Source organism: Ostrea edulis, chromosome 9 (assembly GCF_947568905.1).
Source record: "Ostrea edulis chromosome 9, xbOstEdul1.1, whole genome shotgun sequence".
Taxonomy (NCBI): domain Eukaryota; kingdom Metazoa; phylum Mollusca; class Bivalvia; order Ostreida; family Ostreidae; genus Ostrea; species Ostrea edulis.
In genome coordinates, this window is record NC_079172.1 from 22,235,333 (window position 1) to 22,248,453 (window position 13,121).

The window sequence follows — 13,121 nt, forward strand, 5'->3', positions numbered from 1 at the left end:
TTAACCTTTTCTTTGAGTTAATGACAGCAGAATAATGACGCCTGGTCATACTACACTGTAATGGCAATTTCTTTTTAATTGCAAATGTGGTGAAATATTTACATTTGTCCATTTATTAAAGTGATATTTCTCCTTGAAGTTAATCTCACTCTGAAAATAACATTGTCACTACTTTAGCACAGCCTCTGTAAAGAGTTATTTCCCTTGATTGTGGAAAATATATTTTTTACAAAAATGTCAATGTTGTGTGGTTACATCTGCATGGGATTTTATTTTTTAAATAAAAGACAGTGGACTGGGGTTTTTCCTAAATAAATAATATAATAATCAGATTGTTCACTAATGCTTTGCAATCATAATAAAACAAAACAAAAAATTTACTCCTGTTCTTAAATTTTACTGGACCATTTTATGATTTATCTAGATTCACTAAAAAAATTCAGACAGCATGACAAGTGAATTTAAGATATGATAATGCTCAAAATTAATAATGCAATGATCGATTATGGTGGACATTTCGAACTGACTAATGACAACTTTGACAAGTCAAGCTTTAATACTTGCACGTGCATCAATATTCAGATTAGTTGTAAACATCACTGACCCGATCTGGAATTCTGGCATCAACCACCACTCCCATCAGCGCAGAAAACGGTGCATCATTAACCGACCTGCAAAGCACAACGTAGTCATCGTCATTGATACCAAAAATGCAGTTAATACGTGATACATGTACTATTATACATTTGCAGTTTTAATATTAAAATTTATCAAAATATGACCTAAATGAGTTAATGTAACCCAACTCATGCTGTGAACTGAATATCAAATACCCAACTTTTTAGTCTGTAATTACTTATGAAGTTTACCTTCGTACACACACGTATTCAATCAAAGAATGCATTATTTTCAAACATTACTTCAACTGTTGAGGAAATTCGAGATAAACATTCGAATCATATGTACCCTTCACTTTTTCATTTACACTCAGGTTTTCTGTAAGTGCTGTATAAATACCTGCAGTATGATGCAGTTGCCTTTGGTGCATTGGGAGGAATAGTTGGAAAATACGACTGTGCCGATTCCGTCATTCTCAGCAGATTTTATTTTATCTTTGGCTTACTGACTTTGCTACTATACGTTACACTAACACAGAATCTGTAACTAAAGCTGTTAATTGGATGGTTAAATCATCTTATACAATATCCATACACGACATATAACCGCTTTAATCCCAGTAGCACATAAAAGGCGCGCTTACTCCCCTAAAATTTCCTCAAATGTTACTATGGACGCTCAGTGACGTCACAACCGGTATAAACATTGGCACGTGTTCATTCCCTTTAAATGTTAAAAAAAAATCGCACATTTTTAAAAGGGGGGTGTTCCCCTGATGTATGTTGAAAATAGTTAAATTGTTCGTACGTGTTTTGTCCTAACATAATGTGACCCAATTCATTTTAAATCATCGGATAGAGAGAAAAAATATTGAGTACATATATTCATATTGGAGCTGTCCTTTTAAAATATTAACGTAGGAAGAGCGACGAAATACAAATAATTGAGCACAGAAAAATGATATGGAAGGAATTGTTGCAGACGCAGAGTGTTGGGGTTTTTTTTTATCGACGATGATCAAATATTTTTTTCCGTTCCTGACCAAGCTAATCGTTAGAACTTGAATCCCGACAGCGGCAGCTGCATTGAAGTCAACGTTCGCTGTTGCGTAGGAGGATGTAGGGGAAGCGGCGAAAATGCGATCTATGTTTCTAGGGCGATAAAAGAGATTATAAAGCTTCAAAACGTTGTCAATCATCGAAAAGAATTCTACGTCGTCAACAGATAATGTTCTTGGATGTGTTGTTCACAGTAAATTGGTTTATAAATCCTTCGTTCTGCCTTCTATCTCATCAGACAAACCCAGTTTTGGGAGGTATATTCACTGTTATTTACGATCCGTTTTCTTTATATCAACTTTGAGAATTTAGATAAATGTGTATATGCAAGCAAGCTATACTACACAAGTAGTAGTATAATGAAAAATATCACAAACCCGAGAGAGTATACCCGACTAGTTTCTCTTCAGCAGTATACTCAATACTGCTATTTAAGAGTTGAAGAAACTATGTCGGCTTTGGGATATATAGATATATATATTATTATACTACTGCTTTTGTAGATTTTTCTATACTGTAACCTATTTCTTGATTTATATATATAAAATTAAACGTGACATCACAAAATATACACTTATTATATATGACAAAAATAGCAGTCATATGTGAACACTTGACAGTCATTGCATCATGCGTACAGCAATGAATTTCTCAATGACACGGCGTCATTGAAATAGTTTCCACCAATGTTCCACAACTTCCTACTAAGGGGCGAGTGACAAAAAAACTAAATTCCCATAGTTTTCACCAAGACCCCCACCCCCACTTCAAGCTAAATATGATGAATGTTGAAACTAGTCGATTAACAAGTAACAACATACGATTATAAATAACACTCTGTATCTTTTCTACTGTTGATTCACAAATGAAAGTGTACATTAAAACTATTAAATGTTCATTAAAATGTATAATATTATTATGTGATTTTTAACAGTCGCTTTGTCTTTTTTCTTTTTCCACTAAAGTGTAATCGATGTCGGATGCCAGAAACTTACGGGATATTTTATCTCCCCTTCCCCTAACTATTTGAATTTAGATTTTTATCCGACATCGATCTTTTGATCTCGCCCCTAACCAGTTGAACTACACGTGCTAGACCGACCATCACCGAACACCTCGTTCATTGACGATAGTTCCGTACGCTACACGGTCATTAACGGAAATCTGACGTAGATTTAACAAGATATGATACGCACATAGATTGAACACTCACTTAGAACTGCCATCAGTGGAAGGAAATGCACACACACACACACACACAGATATATATATATATATATATATATATATATATATATATATATATATATATGGGCGTTAAACAATATTCAATCAATCAATCAATTTCAGCATACTCAATATTCACGGCGAGTTGGCGCCGCTTACAGAGGCTCTAAGTTGGTGGAGTAATATATATGGATATTCCGCTCCTATTCGGAGTTAAATTCACAACCTCCTGAACCATTTCTTTTAAGTTCAAGTTCATTTATTTTCACTCACACCATCCATCGGTGGTACTAGAGGTACAATAGATAATAAAAGACAATGGTAAGTCGTCTTAATCGTGAATACAGCAGCGTGTGTTAGTGACCAGCTCTAGACCGTTCGACCATCTAGGTAATTTCAATACATTGTATTTGGTTAGGACGACGATGGAATTCTCGCCACTACACGGTAATCGAGAATTGAAATGGGATACAGTCACTTAACGTACATTTAAGAGGATCATACAAGATACAAATTGCACTTGAAATACTTTCACTTTTAACGCACGTAGATTGTAATTATTAAACTTTTAAATGAAAATAACTTCCCAAAGTGAAGAAATATGTATTACAGAAACAGAGGGAAAATCACTAATTGTGTATATAATGAATACCCACACCCGCCCATACCCGAGGTTGAAATCTCTCTCCCCTTCTCTCTCTCTCTCTCTCTCTCTCTCTCTCTCTCTCTCTCTCTCATGGATTTGAGGGGAGGTGGGTAACCATATACATGTACGTGTATATAACGAATTCCAGTTTAGTTTATTTCACTCAAATCATGGAATAGTACATAAAACAGTTTTGCATACAAAACATATAGGCCAAACAGAGTGGAAATACGAAGAACAGACAATGTTATTGATTTATGAAACTATTTCTCATGTTCTTACAATGTAGAGATCAAGAGTCTCTAGAACACACAAGTTCACAAAATAATGGGGAGGGGGGGGGGGGGGGAGCAGAACATTATTCTATATATCTATTAAAAAAATCTCTTCGTATTTCGTAATTCCTCTGAGCTCCTCGATATGGGTTTTCATATTCTTTGTGATCAATTTAAACAAATTAAGTTAGATTTGCGATATGTATTTCATTGAAAGGTGTGAATTACAGAGTATTTTTGAAAACATGCTGTATTGAGATACACGTATGTTTTTTAACATACCTGATGGGCCAATTTCTTTTTCGTTTGATACTCAGGGGCTAAGCCCGTTTTGGGGTCCTAACTTTGTGATTATGGTATCACAGAGTTGGGCCCCAAAACGGGCTTAGTCCCTGTGGTTTGATACACAATTATACCCACAGAGACCGGTCGCTGATTTGATTTACCTCGAGATTTTGTGCACCGGCAATGATAACGGTGATGAACATTGTGTTATTTATTTATTTGCACCGATATAGATGTAAAACAATTCAAAGGGATCAACATCTTTTAAAAAGCGTCATCACACAAATTAGTACATGCATATGTATTCATAGTTGACTACATACAAGTATACAATACCTATTCAAAGTCTAAAACGTGTATTAGATCATGTAAGTATATATGTATACAAAAATCACAATAAAGAGTTCATTTCTCCCGGTTAAACTAAAACGTTTGTTGGCATACATATATACTTGTACATTTTTCATTATAACCGGAATAAACATTGATTAATTGATTATTATATTTGAAAACGTTGACCCATGCTCTGGTCCACTCCAGTATCACCACGAGGAACAGGCTTACAATTTAAAGGACATTCAACCCCCGACCTAAAATAGCGTATATCAGTCAACTTGTTGAATCGGGAGGGGACTCTCAGTTTGATTCCGATTTACACATTATAATTCACAACGATTTCATTGTTCACTTGCCCTGGGAAGAAAACAGGCAGGTCATTCAACTTTCTCCAAAAATACAACAATCTGAAATTACAAAAACATTCCAACACGCACGTGACTCATCAATGAAGTAGAGTTCTCCGGGCTAACTTCTAGTCGAAACAAAATTCTGCTGACAAATTAAATTAAATAAGCCACATTGCTAATGATTTAAAAAAAACAAACAAACACGGACAACCACAACATTTCCAAATAGTGTGACCCACTGTTCAAAGTGTCAATTAGAATATAAAAGTTTGTAGAACAGAACACATTTATTTCCAATTAAAGGGCATGGAAATACATACAAATGTATAATCATACATATACACTGTATCAACAAAGAAAAAGAAGTGATTACATGACACATAGTTTAAGATGTACATGTAGGGCAGTCAGTCTATTAAATATGAGATTTAAAAAAAAAAAAAACCACTACATTACACACTAATGTAAATAGTTTTATTGACAATCAAGGGCCCAGTTGGAAACTATACAGAAAATGACAACCATTGATAACGAACATTAACAACAGATTGAGGTAGCTTGTGCGTAAGAATACCCACCAATGATAAAGCACATTTAAGAATTCTGAAAACACATAAGGACATGAACTGCTGCGCTTTACGCCATCCTATTTCATGAAGCGCGTTAGCGTGTGATGAACGGTATATGCTAGAGTGAAGCGTTGCAGTTCATACCCTTAAAAATTACCTCATGTATTTTTAAAAGGGATTTTATTATAATACTTAGATGTTACTTTCACTTCTGTCGTAATCCCTGGCCGTTAAGGTAGTCGTACTATATTTCTCAAGATTCATACGCACATTGTTCACATTCATGAGGATTTTAAAATGGCTATTATTTCAACTAGTAAAAAAACGTTGGAAATGTAAATATTTAACAATGTTATGTCTAGACTCTTATACAAGAGAATGACCGGTTGGTGCAGCACCTCGATAGTTTCACGTGTCATAATTTCATATATATGATTATTTCAATCGTACAAATGTTTGTTGGTTTTCTCAGTTTAATTTCGGTTGATAAAGGAATTCTTTTGGAGTTAAAACATGGAGTCGACCAGAAAAAAGGAATTTCATCTTCAACAGCATCATGTTTAAATCACATTTTACACTCGATTGTTTATGTCTCTCTAACGTTTTATATGCACTGTACAAATATGAGAAATCTTATTTTCTTCAAGTAGAATAAATTATTCTATAGCAATTTCAATTATCGTATTCCTCGATATTTTTTATATTATTTGGATACAAGAATATACTATTTTATAAACCGTCTTCTCGGTCGTAATTATGGAAAGTAAGTACTATACGGTACAATGTATCTTATTTCATGTGCGTTAAAATGGACGTGATTCTGAATAGCCATTCTACGCGTGCAGTTGGTACATTATATGAGTCTAATCGATTTGTGCATCAGTAGGGGAAATTGCATCGCACGGGTTTTAATTATCCCTTTCGTAAAAATATTTTTGGAACATTTAGCAAAACGACGGGAAAATGCAATATGCGTATCATATTTCATTCAGTACATACAGACTGAAATGCAAATGTTGGAACACAAGGTAGCAAGTATATACGGGTCATGTATACACGCGTGTGTCGAAATTAACACACCATGCGAAATTAACTCCACTGCCGTTCTAATACGCTAGTTGTAAAGAAGAAATATCGCACATTTCCCTATTTTATTATCTGTAACATGTCCGTGTCCTTTAGTATCCATGGGTCCGCAACAGTTGCTGTGTTTACCAAAAAAAAATAAAAAAAATTTCACCCACGCCACGATTTCAACCTGGACGAGAGAGAGAGAGAGAGAGAGAGAGAGAGAGAGCGTGGGTGGGCGATTTTCCGCTTCAGGATCATCATGTATAGTTCTCCATTTTACATTCCAATGATATGCACGAGAGGAACAGGATGTTTGGAAGGAAGAGAGCTTTCTACATTTCCGCTGCACAAATATTTTTGTCTTCTTCTCAATTGCGTTTTACGCCTCAAATAGCAAAAAATAATTGTTAAAGATGTTGGAACATTTTCAAGTTCTACAATGTTTACATTGCAATTGCTTGCAAGGATTGTTCATGAATCCATGATCTCGAGCACATAGATCATGTAAAAGAAAGCGTTTCTTGTTTTAAACACACTTTCATCTGCTTCAAAAATACTGCATAATTGACCAATCCTAAAAGGGGGAAATTATGTAAAGAAAGTGTTTATCCATTTAATTAGAAATGACACGATTTCCCTCGACTGTGATATATATATATATATATATATATATATATATATATATTGTATATATATATATATATACCATGATTCTATATATAAACCCCACAAATTCGGTTAAAAGATCTTCGAAATGACAAGTGAGATCAGTGAGATCGATGTAAAATACATGTTCACTTCGAGAACTGCCAAGTGATCCTAAAGTTGTATTTTTCAAAATGTATTATTTGTGTTTGTGTATTTCACATTCCAGGAGAGAGGAGAGAAATTGTCGAGTGACTCACCGGAGCACGCGACAATAATTGTCACTTTCATATACCGCCAGAACACGTGGGAGGCAAACCATTTAGAGAGACAAACTTTCGTTCAATGATTTTATGCATGTATTTCATAACAATATCTTCTTTATCACAGTAGCATATTTCAAGAGACATTTTTTTTGGTATGGATATGCATATAACAGTTACTACAAACTGAAACAGCGAGAAACACCGCTGAACCGAGAACATTCAAATATCGTATTATACACATGAAATTAAAAAAGAAATATTACGTCATACAATATGCAGGTACAATGTACACATTTGCTGCAAAACACGCAGGGAAAGTTCGATTGTCTTGAGACAAAATCAAATAGTTCTTCCTCAAAGCTGGCCGGTTCATGCCCGTCTTCATAACCGTTTACACAATGTATTCAGGTATAAAATTGCCAACTGCTACTAGATGCAAATGCGTATCGGCAAACGCGATGGTTTGCCAACGCAAATTGCTGGCAAACAGTCGATAAGATCCAAGACTTGCCTGGTGACCCGAGCCTCGTTTCCAACCTCCACTGAGGTAGTGTATCATAGGTCCCCCAAGATTTTCGGACTCGCCCTCTCACGTAAAGGCTACCATGGGACTAGAAAGAGCCGTTGGCGACGAAAATGGTGTCGTGAAGGGCGAGGAAACACTCGTGTCCATAGAGCTACAAAAGCTGGAAGAAACGGAGAAGAATCGACAAGGTGGAGAACTAGGTGGGGTTAGCGGGGAAATGTGGCGGTTCTTCTGCTCCAACTCTTTTTCGAATTCTAGTAGTTGGTGCATAAACCCTGCGTTGGGTGAAATCTCACTCCGACGGGATTTGACGAATTCGAAAGCTGCATCCAATGATATGTTTCGGCTGTACATGACGTAAGCAATGCAGATGGTGGCAGAACGACTGACTCCGGCATGACAATGAACGAGAGTTTTCCCACCCGCACCTTTCACTTCATCTGCAAATAAAAAACAACAACATGATATTGGAAAATCCAGTCATTAAAAGCATGACGCCTTAGAAAACGAGTGCTTTTTTCTGTAGCATAGTATGTAGTACTATCAACAAAATTGAATATATTTATATATAGGAAGGGCAAAACTTTTAGTTTAATCAATAAGATAGCCGTTATAATAAAACCTAACACTCCGGCGATAACAAGAGGGGTTTTATTAGCATACTAGTATATGATTTAATCGCATGATTAGGGGGGGGGGGGGGGTCCATGATATAACACATATTCACATTTTGAGCATACACATGTATATATATGGTGTCAAAGGTTACAAGTTGTTACTCGCGAATACAGTACCCGAGGCGTTTCCTTCATTAATTGATGCTAATGAGGATACCAGCTGGGTCAAAGATAACGAGTTTATGATCAGATATTATGTTGATATTGCGTCCTATGTCAAATTCATTAAATCTTTAGCGTACACTGACGAGTAAATTTTGAAGAAGACGGACAACAGAATCTGTCTGTACTGCTTCGTTTGTTTGTTTGTTTGGTTTAAAAAAAAATAAAATAAAAACAGCCTATAATTTTTTTACCATATGCGTCAGCTACAGACACGTACGAAGTTGCATTCTAAATAGCCCTATCTTAAATTCAGATAAGTTCTATTAAGATTTTTCTTAATTGGTAAATCACATTACTAGCATGTCTATACAAATGTCTTCATAAAGTAAAAAAAAATAAATTAAAACCTACCGATGAAAGATATAGCATCTGAAAACCACTCCGACAGTTGTGTCATGTGGTTGTCGTCCACGGGAATGTTTTTGTAGACAAATTGGGTCGTGAAATGGTTTTTACACGTGGATGAGACGTTTAATATGGCTGTGACTCCTAGTCGCTGGAGGTCTGACATACTGGAGGCGGTCAGGGCATTCCCGAGGAAAAGATGAGGAAAAACCTCCACTGGTTCAGACTGTGGAATAAAAACGAGGATTAATAAAAATGAGGATTAATAAAAACGAGAATTAATAAAAGCAGATAAGTAACGGAAGGAAATGAAAAGCGTGATAAATCTGATAACATCATCACGATTATCAATTTCGAAAGTGCGTCAGCTTAACTGCTTAAGGCGCGTCCATGTCATTTTATCAATTTCAACATATTTGATTTACAATGTAAGTTATTACTTACATTTCAAAATCAGTACGCATGCTCATACATGTAATTGTGTGTAACGGGATGGAAATTACAATTGATGAAAAAAAATGTAGAATTTCAAACAAAAGTTACTGACATGTAATTAAATACGCGTATAGTTTGTGTATTTGTTCACATGTACGTGTATATGCACACGTGAAGCACATTCGAGTGAAGCAAAACTTTCCAGACTGGTTTTTTTTTTTTTAATATGCCTGGCTGACTCTAAGGCGGATCTGAACGTTTATCAGTTGTAATGTATGTTTATTAGAAATGTAGGGTTTTGTCTATAATTCTACTCTTAGAATTCTTTGAGCATACCAGAGTGGAATTAGTTCTGAAGAGAGCGTGCCTTTGGGATTTCTCTTGGGCGGTGAGTTCGGGGGGATAGCAGAACATCGACTTTTCTTCAACCGTTGTACACAGTCCGGGATGTTTCTGCTCAAACTGGGCATATCCGCCTTCAACGAAAACAAAACACAATCAAACGGCTGTACCTCGGCTCATAAAAATTAATGGTTTCCACTCCAAGGCTTATTGCTTGCATCAGCAACAGCGTCAAGGTACATGTGTTTTCACAACACCAAGAAAAAAATATGGGAAGAGATACTCCTACAGCTTTCTCTAATCAGACGAGGCAAACAAAATTGCAGAACAATTTGATGTTTCCGAGTTTTAGGGGTTTTATTTGATTTTAATTTTGTTTTATTATTAATTTATTCATTCATTGTTTTGGCTACACAGAAATTTTATCAAGGTGCGGGAAATACATGTTGGAATTGCATTTTCTTTAAAGATTATTTACACATAATTAGTATCAATAGATAATAATATCACGTATACAATTTATTGTCATTCTTTGCCAAACCTTTCATACATATTGACACTTAAGATTTAAAATTTCCGAACCAGGATATTTCAGAAAGGAGAAATGAAATAACCCAGGCATTTTAATGAGGGAAGTAAAGATACGAGGCCCTCGTTAAAACGAGTTGCAAATTTTTGTTTCATTTACCCAATTACTATCCACTTCCGCGATGAATGCGGGAAAATTTCCGCTTTATGTTGGAATAAATGAAAGGAGGGGCCATGATTGGCATGCTTTTTTGGGGTTATGTATTGCCATAGAGTAAAACTTTTCCAATTGTTCTCAATCTTAAATAATCTGTATTCATAATTTTCTAGATATATTTTTTAATTACTATATCAACACACACACAATTAATCGACACAGTATTTCCGGGATGCGTAAATTTGCACCTTGTTTTGGTGCCCCAGGGGGTGTGTTGAACACACTAGGTGCTTGCTTTATCTATGTAAACGCCTTTACGCACATTACATCGAACCCTTCATTTCCTCCCTTGATCAGTTGAACAGTCCCATAAACCTTCCAGCTGTTTCCAGCAATTAATTTTTTCCCGATAATTGAATCAATTTCCGGTATTCTAACTCATTGCTACGTCCGGCGAAAATCCAATAATTTGTATTATGTTCTCTGACCCTTCCTGAGAATAAAGGCATAAACACCGTAAATTTGAAAATTAACAAAAATATTTCATGCCAATAGAATTTTGACTCTGACCCAACTTGATTTGAATTTGGGATGAAAGGCAAAACGAGACAAACATAGAAACCAAATTTGAATTAATATTAAAAATAAAATTAGGGGAAGGGTCAAATCGTGATGTCTTACACAGAATTAATTTTATCCATAAAAGGATTGGTTAATCCTACCTCACACGACATATTGGCCGAGGACCAAGGTCTTTAATCTAGCTGCCAGTTAACACATATCATCCCTGTACGTATCCATTATCCCTTTATGAATACTACAGAGATCGCCGACACTTTCGTCTAATATACATTGGAAAACGTAATTGACAAGTGAACTGACAAGTTTTATTCTTTATATCAATTTTGAAAAATGCTTCGTTGTGAAGTATTTTCGCTATATTTGAATACCATTATGATTTTCTTTTGTGTGTCCTTTTCCTTCCTTTTACAACAGCTAATTAAAACTGAAACCGAAGTGGGTTTTTAATCATTAAAATCACTACCTGTGTTGTATATATATTAAAAAAAAAAATCGCCTGTCTGTTGGTTACCTATTTTGGTCTTCCTTTTCCCATCCATCAAAGTCTATATTAAGAAACACTGCTTGTATAATTTCTTTAATTAGCATCCTCGGGAATTCTTTCTTCGGCAATGTGTGGTGGTTTTATTTGTCTATGATATATCTCGTGTCGTTTACGTGAAAATTTTACATTCTTAAAATTGTACTAATATATACGTACACATCCATACTATTTTTTAAATCATATGTAAAACCCACTTTTAAAAAAACACCACATTTTACATCTAGAGAACGTACACGTATAGGTAACATGAAATTACCACACAAATTCCCGACTCCTATTAAATGAAAATTTTCCGCAACATGCAAATATACGTCATATCTATATTTCAAAGGAGGAAATAAATTCATGGATGCTTTACATGGTTTCATTATTTTTGACATGCTATGGATCGCTATCGATAGAACATCCGCCTACACATACACGTTATATTACTTTAAAATGGATTTTTAACCCCCTCCCCCAAAAGGAGACAGATTAATGAAAGTCTAATAAAAGCAGTATACTAAGTAAAATACCTTTCAAAAGCTGGCATTTCCCCCTGTATCCTAGCTGCTTTATTGAATGCCAGACAATGTTAACATTGCTGTCTGAAAGAAAGAGTTCCTCTTCGTTCTCTCCGTAAATAACGATGTACGAAAAACCACCTGCCATTAGTTTCTGTCTTGTTTCACTGTCTAAAAGCTTCTCCAGACGAAGTTTCCCCCCATTTGCATACCTCCTTCTCGAGATAGGAGGACAGTACATGTTATTCGCACCGACAATATGTCCATCGTTGTAAGAAATATACGGTCGCGAGTCCAGGATCAAAAGACTTGAAGTATTGTTGAAATTGTTTTCAACTAACATCTGTTGAAAATCGCAGATAGATATTGTTTCCATTGTTGTTTTTGCGGTTTCTGTTCTGGTGCGTACTATTGAACATTCCATTCATAAATGATAGTAAAACCTTGACTGCGCGTAGTGATATATTTATCCGCTTAGCTAGACATTGAACCAATCATATTCATCTAGGTCAATCGTAAAGAAGAGTAAGAATACGCGGTCACCATATAATCCTGATACAGATAGTTAAAATTCTGGTCATTTCTGGAACATATCTACATTGATAGATTCATTTCAACACAATTTGAAAGGAAGACCTCATTTGATATTTTACTTTTTTGTCAGAAATGGTATATTTTGAAGATGGAGCATGAGAACACGATGTGCATAAGCCCCGCCCCCTAACCAAATATGGATAATTATGAAAACCACAAACGGAGCGGAAGTAAACAATTGACATGCGATCCCAAATTTCATTCATTCCCACCTCATTCATAACAGAAAAAACGGAAATCAATAAATAAACCATTGTTTAGCAGCTTGTGAGAAAATTCCCAGCTGCGACGGTCAAATGGGCTCGCATCACTATAAAGAATAGCGATCGCTTGATTGATACATGCGCGGCGTTTCAATGAATGACCCGAGAACAACC

The 13,121-nt window shown here is 35.5% G+C and overlaps 2 protein-coding genes across 9 annotated transcripts in view; both read right to left on the reverse strand.

Moving 5' to 3' along the window:
• LOC125658599 (BTB/POZ domain-containing protein 16-like) overlaps positions 1 to 1,304 on the reverse strand; it is a 65,083-nt gene extending 63,779 nt beyond the window's left edge. For 7 of the 8 annotated variants that reach the window (XM_056148840.1, XM_048889892.2, XM_048889890.2 and 4 more), the window contains exons 1-2: positions 1,018 to 1,281; positions 605 to 671 (exon numbers count right to left, since the gene is read on the reverse strand). In XM_056148840.1, coding sequence (XP_056004815.1) covers positions 605 to 671; positions 1,018 to 1,091 — 141 coding nt within the window. In that variant the 5' untranslated portion in view covers positions 1,092 to 1,281. Of the gene's footprint in view, positions 1 to 604; positions 672 to 1,017 lie in introns of all 8 variants that reach the window. The other variant, XM_048889889.2, reaches the window with a different exon arrangement.
• A 6,112-nt stretch (positions 1,305 to 7,416) lies between these two features.
• Positions 7,417 to 12,877, reverse strand: LOC125659282 (dual specificity protein phosphatase 4-like). Its single transcript, XM_056148842.1, has 4 exons — positions 12,163 to 12,877; positions 9,831 to 9,970; positions 9,066 to 9,285; positions 7,417 to 8,312 (listed from the first exon to the last, which is right to left on the reverse strand). Exons 1-4 carry the CDS (start codon positions 12,572 to 12,574, stop codon positions 7,936 to 7,938), a joined length of 1,149 nt encoding a protein of 382 aa, XP_056004817.1. The 5' UTR covers positions 12,575 to 12,877; the 3' UTR covers positions 7,417 to 7,935.
• Positions 12,878 to 13,121: the final 244 nt, after the last annotated feature.

Excerpts from the sequence above, each read along its gene's own strand:
- LOC125659282 (XM_056148842.1), bottom strand. The coding sequence starts at position 12,574 with ATGGAATGTTCAATAGTACGCACCAGAACAGAAACCGCAAAAACAACA. Across the intron at positions 9,286-9,830 it reads TCAGAACTAATTCCACTCTG|TCTGAACCAGTGGAGGTTTT; the intron begins GTATGCTCAAAG and ends TTTATTCCACAG. Across the intron at positions 8,313-9,065 it reads AGATGCTATATCTTTCATCG|ATGAAGTGAAAGGTGCGGGT; the intron begins GTAGGTTTTAAT and ends TTTTATTTGCAG.